Below are 20,747 nucleotides of genomic sequence, written 5' to 3' on the forward strand. Positions count from 1 at the left end.
TCTAGAACTGAAAGTTCTGCAGTTATTTATTGTGTGTGATAGCGGTATACATAAGTATGAAGCTTGTATATCGAGCACTTGGCCATCGCTTCTCGAAAGTAGAGACCTTCCGAAGTTAAGAAGCCTATCCTGTATTACAAAATGCTAACCGATTGCTTATGAAACAAAAACATGCCACTACCGTAAAATTAAGAATGAATGCCTACCCCCGAAGCGTTGCAATTCTCAAAACTTTTTTCTATCCGAAATTAGTTGGTGCTTATTCGAGATCTTACGGCAATGAATGCATTATAGCCATCTTGAGAAAAGAAGTACTTCAGGTGTCCATTCCTTAAACCCACCCCGCTCTCCCTCACTCATTCCGTTGACATAGCCTCCCTCAACCCGATATTGCTACATCAAACATTGTGTAGCTAGTTCATTAAAAAACGATAATTTTTAAACCAAATGGTTTTCCATCAAAGGGGGTAACCTTTGATGGAGAACCGTTCCATAATATTTTCAGGGTGGCTTTAATGAAAGCGTAGTTAATTTAACAAATCTCAACATGATGGTTTCAGTTCTCACCATCTTTCTGGATAAAGGAGATCCGAAACACATGCCGCACTTGAACGCCGCAAACACGAAGCCGATCTTCCAGGAGTCCATACCATGGGCTGTAACCTTTGTAGGAAGCAAAAACAAAATACAAACACTCACTTTCCCTTCGAATTGTAGGCAATTCAAATGGTGTTTATGAGTTTACATCTCATCCAGAAAAGTATAAAACAATATCGGACTTGAATTTATACATCTCCTTTTTTTCTATCGAATGTTTTAGCGTTCACTAAAGGTTTTTTAAGCTCGTTGATTACTGATAGTTGTGAGGTGCAGCACAGCTACATTTCATGTAACAACCGTGATATACTAGGACTCATTTTAGTTTTCACATCGGTTTATCTTTCGTGGCCACCATTTGAGAGTTCCAGCGTTTGCAATTATAATGAGATATCATTTCGTTTGGCATCCCTCAGGAACACTTGGATCTGTAATTCAAAATTGCAAAATTTAAAAAGTGCGTGAGCGGGATAGTGTTTAGTTAATAAATTGAGATGAAAGAACAAAACGGGAAGGCTTTCCCCGGCGATGCATTACTGTGCGATTGGGGTATCTATCTCATGGTTTGTCAAGAGGAGCGATACCTTCCTTTTCCTTCACTCTTTTACCGTCATGAGTAGAAATCAAGACGCTGAGCTAGCAAGGAATATAGATGAAAGCCTTGGCACAGTAAAACTGTGGTAAAAAACGCTCTGTGGAAACCGTACTTGTCTGGATAAACGTCTACGTGATCGAATTTTGGGAACTGCCCGACACTCCTAAAATCTGAAATGAGCGTGTTTGCCATAACGCAGCGGCCCGTGCGTTGGTTTCCCCGTTCCTTATATCCTTCAGTAGCTTGACCTATTTTCTTCTCCAGCCGACTGTATGGGGTCCGGCTGTATGAGCTGAGTCAGCGGCGTTCAGGCAGGGTTGGCACAAAAGCCATGCGGGATATTCCGTGTAGGTTATTCAGTCCAAAAAAACAGCTCGAAATTATCCGCCGCATTTCTTTTTTATTATCGCAATGCAGCAGTCAGGTGCATATATTTCAACATGCCAGGGGCATATATATATATATATATATATATATATATATATATATATATATATATAGATAGATAGATAGATAGATAAATAGATAGATAGATATACCAACCTAAGTTTGGCTTTGTCACGCATCTGCAGGACTAAACATATTGGCTTGAGCGTGGATTTTTAAAGTGAAATTAATAGCGGTTAAGAGGTACAGATTAAGAAAGACAGAAACGTGTTCAGTCTCGGGCAAAACATTTTGAACAGGCACATTATAAAATACTCAAGTTTTAGTCAGGTAGACATATACAACTGGAGCACTCACCATGGCTGGGTAGAAAGGCGGAATCATGGCTGCGATGGCGCCGGTCCAGAGGTAAGTATAGGCTACTGGCAGGATCCATGCTACCATTTTGAGCGATCTCAGTGCTTTGTACGTCGTGTAAATATTTGCGCTTCGCACATCGCCGTTTTCTGTAGGTTTTACGAAGGTCTCCTTTTGCTCGAACGTCATTTCTCCGCCAGAGGGAGGCAGCTCCGTCGTGCCCAAAGGACTGCCAGACTTGGTTTTGACTGGCACATTTTCACTCGTAGTGGTATTTTGGAAACTGCGGTAAACATATTCTATTCTTATTTCTTATTTATTGATGCTACTATCTCCTTCGGGAGATATGTTAGGAGGAAGTACGTAGTGTTTTTATAAAGTTATACATTTCTAGTCATTTTAGGCACACGGGAAAAATGCAATCAATGTCATCGTTGTAGAGTATAGAATAAAAAAAAATAAGTTTAATGATCATTAGTACGAAGGAAAACCAAGACGCCGACTGAGCGAGTGCACCGTACAGAGTGACTGAACATGCTGTAGGGCTCTTCGCTGAATGAAAACTGGTCACCCATCGACTGGTAGCAGGGCTATTCGTCATATAGGGCAAATCGTTATAGGGCAGTTCGTCACTATGACGATTCGTCGAACTGTTATATATATTCCATATTGTAGTAGCATATCTGACGGTTATCGACCGTAGTTCTTCCAAGTGAGTACGACTACCAGTGACATCCTTCACTGACACAATTATACATTTACGAACTTCTAACAGTCACTGACTGATTGTATCTTTTCCACAACATTCTTGGCACTTGTCTCAGTCATCAGTGGAAAAGTATAAATGGCGAAATGGTAGGCGATTATGGGGTGTTACGTGAAACGTTTCTGTAACGCATGCGCCATTTGTGTCTAGGTCGGGCACCGGGACGAGCTACATTCTTTCCGCGTCGCGCATGCGCAGGTGACGTTGTTTCCCGCGTGCGCTGTAGGTGTCTCTGTCGCACATGCGCAGTCTGTCTGTGTCGGGCACGTGTACGAGATACGTTATTTCCGTGTCGCGCATATGTCATCTGCGACGCACATGCGCAGTTTGTGCCGCGCATGCGGAATCTATGTCGCGCACGTGGAAGATCTACAATCTCTCCCTGTCGCTGTTACTCCGTGTCGTTGGCGGTGCATGAAAATCTATCACAAAATAGCATCATTTCCACCTCTTTCCCTCTGTATGACTTCCATGGAGACTTCAAACATTGACGCGCGAAACCAAATCTTTTTATACCGGTCTGCTTATTTATGAACGTTTCATTAGAACCCACATTTCAAGATATTCAATACCTAATCCAACAGTGGTGCAAAAACTGAATGGTGCGGGACACTGGACACGACACAGAACTTTATCACAAAGGTAACCAAACTCCACAAAGACTGTGAAGAATGACATTCGAACAAAACATATGGCATTAAGGAGGAAAGGTTGTCGCTGAGCAAACTTGGAGGTGCATTAAAAAAGGAGGCCAGAAAGTTTTATGTTCTAGAATTCCAAGGTTAAGTAAAATGTTTACTAACTTTAGAGGAAGCACAAAAATTAAGCTTTATAAACAAAACACTACACAGAGCGGAATATCTATAACGACTGAACGCTAAAAAAGCTAGCACGCGGGCAACAAGATCTTCAAACATTATCTCCTTTTTTTTTTTGAAAAGTGTTCCTAGTGAAGAACCGCCCTATGACGAATTGCCCTATGTGACGAGTCGCTCTGCTACGAGTTGCCCTATTACAAGTTGTCCTTCAACGAAGGACGTTGAACAGAAAGTGAGTAGACAGGGGACCTAATTAACGTTACAACTTTCTAAGAAAAAAAAACAAAAAAAAACAGACGACGGACGAAAAAGGGGAAAACCGCAAAACGTCTCAGCTACTAAATTTTATAAGCAAAATCATATATATATATATATATATATATAAATGATTTTGCTTATGGGATATATATATATATATATATATATATATATACACACAATATCCCACACGCGTCTCCCTGAAATTTTCACACGTCCCTGTGACCTTTAATAAGGGTACTTATCATCTTTACCTCAATTCAAACCTACGACCTCAACTCGCACAAAGCAGTGCAAACCTATCCTCCCCCTCATACGTTCACACAAATACCAAACTCGGCGCAACCATCGGACATCTATACAAAAGCCCCCACTGACGTCCGAGGAGTCCTAAATAGAAAAACCTTTTCCTAACAAAACAATTTAAAAAACACATTTGTGTTTGCTTTACTTTATCTAGTATGATCGACGGTTGAGTGATTCACTTATCTACGGAACCAACCTGGATTGTGCTTTGCATGCCTCTTTTTGCATAACCTCTTTCTTTGCTGAATACAACAGAGTCATTCCAGTCAGGCAAATATTTATTGCTTGTGCTCCGTGCCGATAACGGTTTGATCACCCTCATCCCATCCGCAGCCGCAGACTTGTATCCGCATCCGAACGGCGCATACACAGAAATTCGCATCCGAATCACATTCGCAAATTTTTGAACCGCATGCGACCTGCATAACCGCGAATTAATTTTTCTGTAAAAAATTAAGCATGGATATATGAAAAGATACAGGAACATCCACTGGAGGATTGTTAAGACTGCATCACACACTTGCGTGAGGCCGGCCGAATGCGATTCAACGGCTTGTGCCGTTAATAATCTTACAGACTGCTATGGCAACAGGGCGGTTGTAAGCAGCTTAAAACCCCGTCGCCATAGCAACCCATAAAAGGACCAACGCCGAATGCCGTTGCAGCCGCACTCGGTCCGACTCACGCAAGTGTGTGAATCGCTCTTCAAAGAGCGTGTTCGTTTCTTAAAAGGGGAAGTGTGGGGCGTTTCTGAAGAGTCGTACTAACGCATTATCTCGGAATCCACCTATGGATCTTTCTGTAATTTTTCTTTTGAGCCCTTTTCTGTACTTTGCCGGTCAGACCATGTCGAGGCTCTTGGACACGGTCATTTATATTACTTGTGGAAAGAACCACATCCATACCACTCGTGGAAGGAACCGCATCCATATCAGTAGTGGAGGGAACCGCATTCATCGTTTTAACTTCACTCACATCACGACCCACGTACTGCTACTACGGAAATCCAGAGCGAAGAGCCTCCCTTGACGAGAGAGCGGCAACTGAGCACGCCCTCATTCCACTGCGCTGCGGCGCCTCCTCCACTCTGGCTCCGCGCTAGCTGTGCGACACTGCTTCGGCAAAACCGAAGACGGTCGTTTTGAGGGAAACCCCAAACGACCGTCTTCGGTCGTTTTGTCTATCAGTTTGCCAGCGCCGGGGAGAGAGGGAGAGGGCGCTTCGAACCAATGTGAGCGTCGCACGCGTCACCCTCTCTCACTATTTGTCTCTCTCTCATCGGCGCTAAAGACGAACGACAACGCTGGGTTTTTGACAAACGAAGCGCTCTAATGTTAACGTGTTAAAAAAAATATATATATATTTGGATGGTATTCGATAACCCGTGTGCTTACTTTTGCACAAAAAAACATTTTGTGACAGAAGACGGCAGAGCCAATTTATCCCATTATGTTTTATTGTAAATATATATATACAATAAAACATAATGGGATAAATTGGCTCTGCCGTCTTCCGCCACAAAATGTGTTTTGTATATATATATATATATATATATATACAGATATACATATATATATAGTAAATAGACCGTGACAATATATATATATATATTTTTTTTTCACGGTTTGTTTACTGGGTCCTTAACGTTCTCGTACTCGATCCCTGTCCCGAGCACCTCTACTTCTTTCGTTTTTCTTCGCTGTTACACTCGTCCCCCCTCCCCCCTATGAATTGATAACGATCAATTTCATGGACCGAGTTTAGGTCCATGGTGTGTGTGTCGATGAACGTGGGACGTAGTCTTTAAGATGGCTACGACGTGCCATCAATGTTGCATTGGCGTGATGGGGATCGCCAGTACAATCACGAACTCGAAATATCAAGGAACCCAGTTGACGAGGAACCTCACAGGGACCTCTGTAGCCTGAGAGGAACGTTTGAGCCCGGCCTTTCGTTGGAAGGGTTGGCGTGAAAAACCCAGTCTCCACAACGTACAGAAGTTGGGGGGGGGGGGGGGGGGGTTTGGATGGAGCAGTGCGTTTTTCAGTGCGTACCTGGGCACACAACATGGAATCGCGGGCGTTCTTTCTCACGGCTTGGAAACAGCGTCGAGAGCTACTTGTAAAGTTCTCTGCTCTTAGCTTCCAAAGGGCATTGTCAACGGATTCGCAGGGCAGAACTGGTGCACGCCCATATACTATTTGAAAGGGGGTAAACACGGTTGTTTGATTGTTCAGCAGTGTTCATTGCAAAGGCTGCGTATGATACAAGTTCGTACCAGTTGTTGTTTTGTTCGTTCACGTAGCTCTCGAGTATGCCACTGATGGTGCGGTTGCACGTTCGACAAGACCATTTGTTTCTGAATGGTATGCGCTGCTTGAGCGGGATGAGTACCATGAGCTTCCATTCATCTAGCAAACGAACGGGAAATAAAAGATGAGGCGCGATCACTCACGATGACGCGAGGTAAATCGTGCCGAAGAATAACTTGTAAGAACTGCATGATGTGGCCGACCGCGGTGCTTGAAATTTCACATAACTCTACCCATTTATTTAGGAAATTGATGGCGACGAGAACATACTTGTTACCATTTCCAGTACGGAGAAAATGGGCCGAGATGGTCGATGCCGAGAATTTCAAAGGGTGCTTTATTCAGTGGCACGGGCTGGACACCACAGTTGATGGTGGGGTTTGCAACTTTCCGTGACTGACATTTAATGCACGACGCTATGTATTCCGCTACGTCTGATTTGTGCCCGGAGAAGGCTTCCCTTAATGTCGTTGAAGGCACGTTCCTCGTTTATCGTCCATCGCCCAGTGTGGTTTTTACTAAGTAGGAGTGTGAGGGGTGTTTCACGACTCGTGAATTGTGGTATAAACCGGCAAAAAAAAAGGACGCAAAGCCGAGAAAGCTCGTAACCTCTGGAAGGCGGCTCGGTCTTGGAGACTTTGACACTGCTTCCAGCTTTGCAGGGTCGTGTTTGATGCCACTCTTGGTGATAACGTGACCAAAATAGAGAACAGCTTCAAAACCGAAAAAAAAAACATTTTTTTGAGGTTTGATTCGTAAGTTCGCTCGTTGTACTGCGTCAAGAACCAGCTCGAGTCTTCGGCTGCGTTCTTCAAACGTCGTCCTCTATACAATAATCTCGTCAAGATACACCAGTGCCATAGTCCACTTGAGGTGGCCTAGAACTCTAGCTATAAGGCGTTGGAAGGTAGCTGGCGCGTTACAAAGACCGAATGGTAATCGCGTAAATTCACAATGCCCGGCAGGAGTTATGAACGCCGAGTTTTCGGCATCGTCGGGGTTCAGAGGTACTTGCCAATATCCCGACAAGAGGTCAAGGGTTGTGAAGTAACTGGCGCCTTGTAGTGTGTCAAGCGAATCATCAAGGCAAGGTATGGGATATACGTCCTGTTTTGTGATGTTGCTGACCTTCCAGTAATCAACACAGAAACGTACAGTACCATCTTTCTTGCGCAACGAGACGACCGGTGACGACCATGGGCTGTTGGATGGGTCGGCAATTCCTCTATTAAGCATATCGTGAATCTTTGCTCGGATGATGGCATGCTTTACTTTAGGAAGGCGACGTAAGGATTGGTGAGTGGGGGCATGACCGCCTGTATAGTTGTTGTGTTCCGCAAGATGTGTGTATTCGAGTTCGTTCGGAGTTAGTTCTAAATATGCCCGGTACGTTGTGACTTGTTCTTTGAGGGATTCAATCTGATGATTGGCGAGGGTTGGACCAAACTGCAACAGATCCCATGCCATTTGCGCGCATTCTGCAGAGTGACTGAGTTATGCCCCAGATTCATCATCAGGATACTGAAATGACATTGCTATACTTTGTGGGGACCCTCTCCCTGGCTCCTCCGCGCTCCGTGACCTCGCCGGTCCCTGTCGCCGTGCTGCCGGGCGCTCCTTCGTTCCGCGTGACCTTCCCGTTTCACGTCGCCGTCCAGTCGCGGAAAGTCCGAGCTCTCCGGGAGGGATGGGGCAAGCGCCCCCTCACCTAGCGCTGACGTCGGAGGGTCGGTCGCAGCAAGGTTCCCGATTGGACGGTCGGCGGGACAAGGACTTGGGAAGGTCTTAAAAGGGGAACGAAGACAAAGGAAGGGGTCTTGGGCTGCCGACTTCGAAAGGGACCGGTCAGGGAGGTCATTGGGACGACAGCGACGAGCGGCTCGCAGACGACGTGAGTTTGAGTAAACTCTTTTGAACACGCACTGTGTCGGTGACTTCTTGGGGAGCGAGCGAGGCACGTCCCGATCGGGCGTCGATCAGGTAGCGACCCACATAATCTGGCGCCCACGTGGGAGCCCGATCGGTTGGCCGTTGCTTTCGCTCCTCCCTGAGAGGTCGCGCACTTTGCGTTTTCGCGGATTTTGGAGGTTAGCGTGCTCGAATTTTGCGAATTGTGTTCGAGTTGGTAGAAAGTGACAATGGTCGACACCAGGTCGACTACCGGCGCGAGTAAGGACGGTTCGTCGGAGGACGAGCCTGGGCGAGATAGCGCGAGGGCTGCTCCGATTAGCGGAGACTCGGGCTCACGCGCGCCCCCGGAGACTGGGACTTCGCCCCCAGCTTCACCAGCGACGGAAGGCGTGCTAGACGCCGGTGAACTGATGCGCGCAATGACGCGGATGATGGACGCGATGTCGCGGCAGATGGGGACAGCCCCAAGCGTCGCGAGTGCCGCGCCTTTGCCGATACCCCGCCCGCGGTTGAGCGTGCCTACGCCGACGTACTCGGGGTACTCCGACGGGAAATCGGTGCACGATTTCCTGCAGGATTTAGACGCGTACGTAACCGCTTTGGGGGCATCGGACGCAACAGCCCTGCTGCAGATCGTGCCGATTGCACTGACGGGCGACGCCGCGCGTTGGAGACGGCTGCAAACGCCGTTCCAATCAATGGCGGACTTCCGGGCGCGGTTTCGGGAGGAATTCCTTCCTCCCGACTACGAGATGCGGATTCGCGACGAGCTGGCGAGCCGCACTCAGCACCCGGATGAGAGCCTCGTGGAGTACGTCCGTGCACTCCAGGAGCTCTACTCGCGGGCCGAACCCTCCGCGCCTAACGCGGAGAAAGTAGCGAGGGCGATCCGCCAGTGCCACCCCAGATTTAAGGCGTATCTTCGAGGACGCGATTTCGCAGACCTCGAAGCACTGGCGAGAGAGGCGCGCACGGTTCAAGCGGGATTGCTCGCTGAGCTGCAGTATCGGCCCCCTCCAAGAGCCGAGGAGTCCTTGGAGCCGGGTTGCGCGTGGACGGGACGCGCCGCGGACGGTTACGTCGAGTCGCAGACGGCGTACGTGGCCGTCGCGGATCGCGGGAATGGCGGAGCCATTCCACCTCGGGCCCTCGACCCATTCGGCTTCGAGCAAAGGCGCAGGGTAGCCAGCGCACACTCAGCCGGGGCGCAACCCCGTAGGGGGGGCGGCGCGGTCGAATACCGCGGAGACGTGACGCGTTACGACGCTCGCCGCAGCGACAACAGCGCTCGGCGAGGCGGCGCGCCGCGTGCCGTTAGCGACAGATCAACTGTAGCACGCGACGACCGCGCCCAAGTCAGGTGCTTCAGGTGCCACCAGCCTGGGCACATCAGGCGGCAATGCACGTGGGCAGCGGCCGAATCCGGATACTCGGAAAACGCGCGGGGCCGGCGCCAGTAATCGGGTTGCCCGAATCAAGGTTGCCGGCCGCTGCCGAGGCCCCGGGTCAGTTCGCTGACGGGGCGGAAGTCGCGGGCAGCGATCGGGTAGCGTTCGCGCCGTCGGCATGTCGGGCTCAGGACTCGACACCTGAAAGGGGTCCGTACGTGCGGGTAGAGATCGGTGGTAAAGATTATCTAGCATTAGTCGACACCGGCTCAACCCTCTCTCTCATCGGAGACTCCGTGTACACGGACTGCCGCAAAAGAAACCTGTGCATGCGCGAAGTTGCAACTCCGTTGCGTTTAGCGGCAGGATCGGCCGAGGCGCAATGCGCAGTTCGCCTTCACCTCGGCCTCGACGGCAAGCGAAGGAGGCAGCGCTTTGTTTACCTGCCGGGCATGTCAATCCCAGTTATTTTGGGACAGGACTTCGTTTGCCGAGAGGGGATCATTCTAGACCTAAAGAATAACGGGTACCACTACAACCCGCTGACCCCTCTCATCCCCTTTGTAGCCTCACCTAGTTTGGGGAAGGGATCGGAATGTTCGCTCGCTAGGCTGCGCGAGGAGCAGGTGTTAGCTGCGCGGGCCGTACCAGATAACGTTGAACAGATCGTGGCTTCTTTCGACGGGCCGGCCGAACAAAGGCGATCGTTAGCGGACGCTTTGTCTAGACACGCAGCTATGTTTACTGAGAGGCCGGGAGTCACGCATGTTTTACAACATGAGATAGACACGGGAGACGCTAGGCCGTGGGGTTGTAACCCCAGACCGCTGAGTGTGCACAAGCGAGCTCTCCTAGATAAGGCTCTCAATGAAATGTTGGACACGGGGGCCGTACGGCCGTCGCAAAGCCCGTGGGCATTTCCGGTAGTGCTAGCGCCGAAGAAAGACGGGACAGCCCGTCTTTGCGTAGACTACCGCCGACTCAATGAGATGACCAAAAGGGACGCGTATCCTTTTCCATCTATTGAGTCCATCATGTACTCGCTGGGTAGCGCGAAGGTCTTTACCACGCTGGACTGCAGCAGAGGCTTCCTGCAGATCCAAGTAGCACCAGACGACGTCCAAAAGACAGCGTTCACTTGTCACAGGGGGTTGTTTGAGTTTACCCGCCTGCCGTTCGGATTATCGAATTCGCCGTCTAGTTTTCAGCGGCTGATGGACATCGTGCTGGGGGACGCGAAGTTTAACTTTGCCATGGCTTACATGGACGATGTCGTAGTATTCTCGAACTCGTTCGAAGAGCACCTAACTCATCTCGAGATCGTTCTGAGTAGAATGTGGGAGGCTTGGTTGACGATCAACCCAGATAAGGTACAGCTCGCAGCCTGGAGGGTTAATCTCTTAGGCTTTATCGTTGACAACGGTACGTTGAAGCCGAACGACGATAAGTTGGGGGCCATCCTCAATTATCCAGCGCCGCGTGACGTAAAGAGCCTTCAGAGGTTTCTAGGGATGGTCGGTTTTTATCGGCAGTTCATTCCGGGATGCGCGGAGCTAGCACAGCCGTTGAACCAATTGCTGCGGAAGAACTCAAGGTGGATCTGGGGGAGGGAGCACGACGCGGCTTTCGCGTCTCTCGCGAAGGCAATAGCTGATACAGCGAGCTTACATTTACCAGATCTAAACCGGCATTTCGTCGTACAGACGGACGCGAGCGGCTACGGTGTCGGAGCGGTGTTGTTACAGGAGCACGATGGGCAGTTGCGCCCTGTGGCTTTCGCGAGCCGAACGCTTACACCGCCCGAGCGCAACTACAGCGTAACGGAGAAGGAGGGGCTGGCCGTCATGTTCGCTTTGAAAAAGTTCGATCTCTATCTAGACGGTACGACTTTTGTCATACAGACGGATCACGCTGCGCTAACATGGATCCAGAGGTTGAAGGAGCCAGCGGGAAGGCTGGCTCGCTGGGCTCTGACCCTGCAGCGCTACTCCTACACTGTCGAATACCGAAAGGGCTCGAACAACAAGGTTGCGGACGCGCCCTCTCGGGCGCCCCAGGACGGTGGTCGGGAGGAGGAGACGCGACCGTTGGGGGGCGAAGAGCGCGGGAGAGGAGGGAGAATACCTCCGTGCGCGGGGGAGAAGCCCCCCGCGATCGCGGGAAAGCGAGAGAATGGCTGGGAGGAGGGGAAGCAGCCGGAGTTCGTAGCAGCGGTGGGTCACTCTACGAGGGAGCAAAGGATCGTGGCTTGGGGGGAAGTGGTAAGCAAGGCAGAGCTTGTCGAGGCCGAGGGAGCAGATGGATTTTGTCAACGGGTGTTGGGAAAACTTGCGGAAATTGCGGTTGACACCGGGAACACTGACGGACGAATCGGCGCGCCGTTCGATTCGTATCTGCTGGGCGAAGATGGGTTATTGCTCCGCTATATCCCCGCGATCGACGAAGAGGAGGGGAACGACCCTCCCTTCAGGGTGGTGATTCCTAGGAAGCTACGCAGGAAGTTTATCAGATACTTCCACGACTCGGCTCTGGCCGGTCATGGCAGCGGCAGCAAGACTTTTCAAAAGTTATGTCGCGTCGCGACCTGGCCGGGAATGAGGCAGGACGTATTTCGGTACTGTCGTAGCTGTCCAGCTTGCCAGAAGGCGAAACCGAGAGGCGGGAAACCTCCGGGGTTGATGCAGCCGGTGAAGAGTCACTACCCGTGGGAGATAGTCGCGTGCGACATCGTTGGCCCGCTGCCGAGGAGTCCTCGGGGAAATCAGTACCTTTTGGTGGTCACTGACCATTTCTCGAAGTGGGTGGAGCTGTACCCCTTGAGAAAACTGGTCTCGGAGCGAATCTGGGAAAAGTTGTTAGACACTTTCCTGCGTTTCGGAACGCCCAAGTGTCTAGTGAGCGATAATGCTAGTTATTTCACTAGTAAAGTCTTCGTGGACTCCTGCTTGGCCCTCAATATTAAGCACAAGAGGACGACACCGTACCATCCTCAGGCCAATATCACTGAGAGAGTGAATCGCAACCTGAAGAGCATGCTGATCGCGCTGACGGAGAGACACCGGGACTGGGACGAACACATCGTCGAGATGGGTTTCGCCATTCGGACGTCAGTGAACCGATCAACCGGGTTTACACCAGCGTTCCTGAACCTGGGTAAGGAGCTCCCGTCTCCACTAGAGAACGGGTTAAGAAACAGCGACGGGGCATCGGGTCGCCCACTCTCTACGTACGCGGCCGGGCTCAAAAGCCGCTTGACGGGCGCGTTGCACGACGCTAGAGAGAACCTCGATGCCGCAAGGATCGAGCAGGCGGCGCAGTACGACAAGAACCATCGCCACCTGGAGTACAACGTCGGAGACCTGGTTCTGAGGAGAATGCACCCACTGAGTAATGCAGCTTGCGGATTCGCAGCATCGCTGGCTCCGAAGTGGGATGGGCCCTACGAGGTAAGTACGCGAGTGTCGCGGCTTACGTACAGACTCACTCGGCCGAACACAACCGAGGAGTCTGGCCCTGTTCACGTGACCGATTTAAAGGTGTACTACCTTCGCGACCAGGATGGCGATGGACGAGAAGCGGCTGATGAGGACGGGGAAAGCCCCGTCTCGGCCGGACGGCAGACGCAGTCCGGAGCACGGATGGAGCGCGCTGGCCGGACGGTGCATGACACTGTCGGCGAGCTCACTTCTAACAGGAGTTTCTGCCGTCACTACAATCTGCGGCGCAGGGTTTAATCCATTTCTGCGTTTTTAACTGAATTTCCTCCCCACAGAATGCCTTTCTGGAACGACGCCGGACGCCGAGCACGTGCCGGCGCTGGACGGGGACGACCCCTCCCAGGAGGCCCGCCAGGCCAGAACGGGGGCGCTAATGCTCCCCCAAGTACCCGGGGTGGGCGCCCCGGGTCGAGGCGGCCCGACTCCCGAGGTCGGCGACCATGGAGGTGGCCCCACGATCGGGCGTCGGACGCTGGGTACGGACAGCGCCAGGCGGGCTCCGCGGATTCCGCGAGCCACCGCGCTGGCACACCGCAGAGTGGGTCGGGCCCGCCTGCGCGGGGAGGACCAGGCTCGAGCAGGCCTCTTCGACCCGCACGACTTCCTTCCAGGAGAAGAGAGGGACCGTCACCGCAGGGGGGACGGGCCTGGAGCCGGCGGCCATGCCACACCGTGGCAACCTGGACGACATGGGACGGGCAGCGGGACCTCCATTTCGTGTCCCGCCAGCGTTGGCGGGACCAGCCGAGACCGGTCTACGACACGCCCGGTGTCGAGGTCCCGCCGCCCTTCCTGGGGCACACGCTGCCCGCCTTCGAGTTGGCCCCGGACCTGCAGGACCCCTGCTGGCTCTGCCGGGTGCCGGTGGTTCACCGCGAGACCCACGAGGCCAGCCCACGCCACCAGGAGCTGCTGAGGGCGGTGGGCCCCCCCACGTGCGTCGAGGCGGCGCTGCGGCTCCTCCAGAGGGACCGGCCCGACCTCCTGGCCCCGGCGGACTGGGAGCTTCCTGAGGAGGGGGCCACCTCTGCAGCCTCCATCGCCGCTGCCTCTACCGCCGCGACCGCCGCCACCGCGGTCTCGGACACGCTGCCGCCCCCGCTGGCGCCACTCGCCTGCCCGGCCGAACCCCTCCCGCCTCCGCCTCCGCCCGCCGAGGACACGGTGATGGCGGAGCTGGAGGAGTTCCTGGCCGGGGACCGTCCACCCTTCGCCGACTCAGGCCCCCCGGGGTCCGAGCCTTGAGGGAGGGGAGGTGTGGGGACCCTCTCCCTGGCTCCTCCGCGCTCCGTGACCTCGCCGGTCCCTGTCGCCGTGCTGCCGGGCGCTCCTTCGTTCCCCGTGACCTTCCCGTTTCACGTCGCCGTCCAGTCGCGGAAAGTCCGAGCTCTCCGGGAGGGATGGGGCAAGCGCCCCCTCACCCAGCGCTGACGTCGGAGGGTCGGTCGCAGCAAGGTTCCCGATTGGACGGTCGGCGGGACAAGGACTTGGGAAGGTCTTAAAAGGGGAACGAAGACAAAGGAAGGGGTCTTGGGCTGCCGACTTCGAAAGGGACCGGTCAGGGAGGTCATTGGGACGACAGCGACGAGCGGCTCGCAGACGACGTGAGTTTGAGTAAACTCTTTTGAACACGCACTGTGTCGGTGACTTCTTGGGGAGCGAGCGAGGCACGTCCCGATCGGGCGTCGATCAGGTAGCGACCCACAACTTGTAGTCAGCGTTCGCGGTACTGCCACTTCGTAGTCAGGTTTTGAAATCCGGGAAGCGTCACAGACAATGTCACCGTTGAGATGGGGTGGGTTTGACAGCACTTTTATCCACATGGCTGTCTCTGGTTGTCGCACTATTGTAGCCGCAAAATGAACGCCCCACCTTTCTTTTCTTGAACTGAGGATGATTGAAAAAACTCGTGTAGTAGAGTTTCCAATACATGGGTTGGACGTGACGTCATTTAAAGAGCGCTCCGAGGATCACCAGAAAAGAGGGAAAGAGAGAGCTCTCCTCTTATCAAAATCCTATTTTGTGCCTCCCGGATTTGCACAGACGTCGCTATTTTCCTCCCAGAAGATTGTGGAAGATTAACCCGTCACTGAAAATTTTTACAAAGCAACTTCCCTCTCCTCCTCTTACATGGTGGTCAAAAGTATGCGATGGGACGTCAGTGCAACCCATGTAGACACTTGCTCCATAAGATTGAGGCGATGCCCAGAGAAGTATGAAGTTACTCCAAAAGAGTCGAAGCAGCAAGAAAAACGCATCAGATGCCCAAAAAGTCATAACATACGACCAAAAGCGTCGAAGTAGCGCAACTCATGATATGCACTTTGATCTCATCGCAGCGTTTCTTGACAGGCAGTAGGGGATTTCTAAGAAAATAAGCCGGTTTTGGCACACCAGTTGTACCCAAGAATTAAAGGAGACACACAGTATGGATTTACAACAAAGTCTTCAACTGATGTGCGACCAAACACTGTAATGTTTAGTTTCACTTTTCCTCCGGTATATGTTTACCCATGAGCAGTTAATAGAACTGACTAGACAGGGGACACTTTAATGTCCGAGGAAACAAAGGAGAGATCAATAGCATTCACAGCTGGTCCAGTGTCTAAAAGTGCTTCCACAACCCCCACGTTTTCAACCAGTACAGGATGGCGAGGAACCGACGTTAGCGGCTCTGTAACTGATACGAGGGGCCTTTTAGGAGTTATACGCGGTTCCGCCCCCAGAGACCGAGAAGGGCGTTTCCCGATGTAGCAGGAGCAGCTGAGCATCCCGATGCAAAATGGTCAAGACGGCCAGATCGGTAGCACGACCCAGTGGTATTGCTCCGTGAATGAGCAGACGCAGGCTGAGAGCACGTGTGATGTGGAATAGACCCTTCCCGAAATTCAGTGACATCTGGTGGCTATAATGGCAGTTTAACTTTTGCCGTACTAATGGAGGCAATCAAAATGGAGTCTGCCGTATTTTATCGGGCACCGTCACTTTGACACGTCAACTGCAAACGACAGTGTGCGCTTCACAGTACATTTCCTTCTCAATCTCTTTAGTGACGACAGAAACAAAGTGCAACCAGTCAGCACGAAGAGTCAACCCACGTACACGGCTTGATAAATATCTACAAATCAAGGGGCTTTGGACCACCTTGATGCTACCAACAGATCGGTTGGTCCCGAGCTAGAAATGAACGCTTACTCAAATCTTGCTTCCAATTCCTGCTTCGCATCGTGCTAACGTCACGAATGTATAAGCCTCGAATTATCTGCTAAGGAGCATCTTCAACTTCTTCGTTCATCAGTAAACAGAAGGCCGCCATTAGTAAGGCACATATGCAATTTTTCCGATGATGATGGTGATCAAAGTGGCCAGACTGAATTTCGGAAAGGGTCTATTGTCGGGGAACGCGACAGAACAGCACACGACAAAACAGCACCCGACAAAACAGCACGGTCAAAACAGCACGCGTCAAAACAGCACAGCGTCAAAACGGCACAGCGACAGAAGAGCACGTGTCAAAACAGCACGGCGTCAAAACAGCACAACGAAAAAACAGCACGCATCTAAAAAGGCTGTAATAGGTACCGTTTTATGAAAACAAAACAGAACGTAAAGAAAGAGGGTTGGACATTGCATGGCATTATTTAACATCTAATGGAGAAAAAAAAAAAAAAAAACGTACGCTGGCGGCGACGGGATTGCACGTGCATTTTTTTTTTTTACTTCAAACGCTATATTAAGGGTTCAGCGTTTTCGGGTTAAAACGAATATAACCGGTAAAAGTACGCCGACTTCATTTTTCTACATTCAGGCTTAACTGAAAAAGTTCAGAATTTTCCAGGGCGTTTAGTGTGGTATGTGTGTTTGTGTGTGTGTGTGTGTGTGGGGGGGGGGGGGGAGATGTGACTCATAACTACGTTTTCGCGTTTTCGAATAAATTCGAACAACACCCGCCGGTAAAAGTTTCGTCTATTCGGATTTATCTGCTAAACTCTGAATTTTGATATGCCAATACCCCCCCCCACCCACCCACCCACCCACACCCACCCACCCACCCACCCACCCACCCACACACACACACACACACACACACACACACACACACACACACACACACACACACGCACACACACACACACACACACACACACACACACACACACACACACACGCACGCACGCACGCACGCACGCACGCACGCACGCACGCACGCACGCACGCACGCACGCACGCACGCACGCACATTTTACAAATAATGGTTTAATCAGCGCGTAGAGTAAATGTCCTGGGAAAATACCACCACACGTATCCTTCGAATTTTGGTCAGGACAACAGGTCAATGAACTATCGGGTCAAGACAAAAGTTTCTGTTTATGTTTCTGGTTTGGGTCATACTATTTGTGCCTGAGGGGAAGGAGAGGTTGTGGTTTTGTAACCGCGAAAGCTATGGACCATAGACATTACATAAAGTGAAAAAGAGGACAGTTGAAACTTCACTATTACATTCTTTTCCACTCTATCTCTTGCGGCCGCGCCGTAGGTTGATGGAATAGCATGGAATAAATACAGGCTTCCCAGCGACTACCTCCAGTAGGTTATTGATTTTAACGTTTCGACGTTTGTCGAAATAACACTTGTGTGCCACTTTTGTTCTAGGACAAATTAGTATTGCCAGTAGTAATGGCACCAACGCCAAATCCAACTGAAGAAAATATTATTTGATACAATCGCGTTTTTTTTTTATTTGTGCAGCATACGTTTACATTTGGATATTGTTTGTTTATTTTTAATAAGAAACACTGCGAATTTGAGCTCCAAATTTCGGAGAATTTTGAATAAAAAAAATAAACTCCGATAAACTCCGAATTTTCCGCAAAAATAAACTCTGAAAAACACCCTCCGAACTTGACGAAAACTAAACTCCGAAAACACGGAACCCTACTCATTACTGACCATATGACAACTTCCTTTCGCCGTTTTCAGTTTGTCTGCGAGATCGGTTCAACTTTCATCAAAAGCTGCGGGGGCGCAGGGGTCCTCAGGACGAAATCTGGGTTTTTCACCTGATAGAGGTTTGTGCCGAATTCTTCGTTAAAAGAAGAGAGTTTAATCGTGAAATCAAACAGCGAAAATCAAGAGCGTCCGTAGATGCCGCGCATTGTTTAACACCCCTAGCTTCCGTCTATTAGAGGAGGGCATAAATACGAGTGATTTATTGTCATTTCTGCCGTCGGCGCGAACTTATCACCTATCGCAGTCGTGAAAATGGGAGAAAACACACAGAGTACAATGCTTGCTAAGTTCATGTTCATGAGTCTACAAATATTCACCGCAATAAACCGAAAACTTTTGTTTGGAATAAAAACCGAAAAAAAAGTGCGCGAAATTTCAAATAATACAAACCGAAAACGCCGAACCCTAGTTATATTGTCAATGTAATGTTTTGACGCTGTGCTGTTTTGTTGCTGGGCTGTTCTGACGCTGTGCTGTTTTGACGCCGTGCTGTTTTGGCACGTGCCCTACTGTCGCTGTGCCGTTTTGACGCTGTGCTGTTTTGTCGCGTGCTATTTTGACGCGTGCTGTTTTGTCGCCGTGCTGTTTTGACGGTGTGCTGTTTTGACGCGTGCTGTCTTGACCGCGCTGTTTTGTCGCGTGCTGTTATGTCGTGTGCTGTTCTGTCATGGTGCCCTATTGTCGATGGTTGTACTGTTACTTCAGAAGGTGCTGCTGGTTGCATGCGGTTGTTAGCCCATTGAGCAGCGCTCATCTCCATGGCATGTCCGAGTGCGGCTCGCATTGTTTCTGGTTTTGCGAGTCTTACAAACCTCTGGACCTGAGGGTGGCCTGTGGCATCCAGAAACGCGGCTCTGCCAACACGATTCAATGTATGGGACGTTGCGCCCGGGAAGGATTTGTAGGCGAAACGCTCTATACTTGCAGCGAGTTCTGGAATACTCTCGCTTGCTTGCTGGCACTGCGAACGTAATTCTGCATGGAATGCTTGCTGCAGATGTTCATCACCGAAACGATCGCGCAAACTCGTGACCAATGCTGCGTAAGTGAGCCGGTTTCCTTGGAGTGCATGAACAACGCTGAGGGCAGGGCCATCTAGTTGCGCGATGACAGCGCCAGCCTTCTCGTCTTCAGTTCAGTTGTTTGCATCGGAAATGATGTCAACCTGCTGAAGGTATAGATTCAAGGGTGTTTCGCCATTAAATGGCTTTAACTTGAGACGGGGTTGACCAGAAGATATATTCGGGCGGCTTGTGAAAGGAGTCTGCTGAACTGCGAAGACAGTTGGTTGCGCTGTTTGCTGAAGCGTCTCCAGAGCAGCTACTCGACGGTAAATGTCGGTATGACTTGCGGTTAGAAGGTTAGAAGAGTACTGCGTAGCGGTCATGATTGTTTGAGTCTGCAGTTCCAACAGCCTTTCCAACGTCTCCAATGTCACCGCTGTCGTCGGAATGTCCGTTGGTGCGGCCTCCGATTGTGAAGTGGTTTCCTCTGGCTGCTGAGCTTGGGAGGGCGGCTCAGCGAAAGGCTTCTCTTGTACCGGTAAAGGACATTGCCGAGTTGCGGTCGGCATCCCCCCGCTGCCACCAATTCGTCAAGATTTATTTCCTGTATTCTTCAACGTTCTCGTCCTCGATCGCTGTCCCGAGCACCTCCTCTCCTTCCTTCCTTTTTCTTCGCTGTTATATATATAAGTATATATATAAGTGTATATATATATATATATATATATATATATATATATATATAGGTATATATATAAGTGTATATATATAAGTGTATATATATATATATATATATATATATATATATATATATATATATATATATATATATATATATATATATATATATATATATATATGTATATATATATATATATATATATATATATACGGCAAAAAACGCACTTGAGACGGTTGTTGGAGATTTTAAAACATAATATTCGTAAAGTTCGTCGACGTTTCGGCCTGAGACAGACCTTTTAAGAGACTCAAGTCTCGAAAAATGTCTGTCTCAGGCCGAAACGTCGACGAACTTTACGAATAATATGTTTTAAAAATTCCAACAACCGTCCGCGGTGCGTTTTCTGCAGTATGTACTTTTCGTCATCCTTCGCTACGTTTCTCTCTCTCCCTTTCTTTCTCTCTCTCTCTCTATATATATATATGTATATATATACCGGGTGTGTTTGCGAAGACTCAAAAATCCTAAAAATTAGGGCGATTGAAAAAAGAAGAAACTCTCCTCGGGAACAAACTACCAGCCACGGCGGACGTCAGGAATTGCCAAAAACCTAGTAATTAGCCCGATAACTAATTAAAACTTGGTAATTAACTTTTTAATTAGGGGAAATAGACCTATGGTTCCAATTAGAAAGCTGCTGAGCGTTATCGAAAACCACTAAATCAGTCATTTTCAGAAAGATTTGAGCGCGTGAGACGAGTAGTAGCGCACTAAAGTTACCACTCGTGGAGCAGGTACAAGGCTGGCGGTTGCGGTAAGGCGCCCGCGCGATTTTTCCGCCTCTTATCTAGCCCCAGCC

The 20,747-nt window shown here is 50.2% G+C and overlaps 2 protein-coding genes across 2 annotated transcripts in view; one reads left to right on the forward strand and one right to left on the reverse strand.

Annotated features, from left to right (window-relative positions):
- LOC115308388 overlaps positions 1 to 2,125 on the reverse strand; it is a 61,313-nt gene extending 59,188 nt beyond the window's left edge. The window contains exons 1-2 of the mRNA XM_029966271.3: positions 1,937 to 2,125; positions 568 to 663 (exon numbers count right to left, since the gene is read on the reverse strand). Of these exons, the coding sequence (XP_029822131.3) occupies positions 568 to 663; positions 1,937 to 2,125 (285 nt within the window). The remainder of the gene's footprint in view (positions 1 to 567; positions 664 to 1,936) is intronic.
- Positions 2,126 to 8,909: 6,784 nt separating this feature from the next.
- LOC121836856 lies at positions 8,910 to 9,767 on the forward strand (the record flags this gene model as incomplete). The annotated part of the gene is made up of 1 exon (XM_042292136.1): positions 8,910 to 9,767. A coding segment is annotated over one exon (858 nt), but the record flags the coding sequence as incomplete, so codon positions are not given.
- Positions 9,768 to 20,747: the final 10,980 nt, after the last annotated feature.

This window comes from Ixodes scapularis, unplaced genomic scaffold, assembly GCF_016920785.2.
Source record: "Ixodes scapularis isolate PalLabHiFi unplaced genomic scaffold, ASM1692078v2 PGA_scaffold2__306_contigs__length_199485367, whole genome shotgun sequence".
Lineage (NCBI taxonomy): Eukaryota > Metazoa > Arthropoda > Arachnida > Ixodida > Ixodidae > Ixodes > Ixodes scapularis.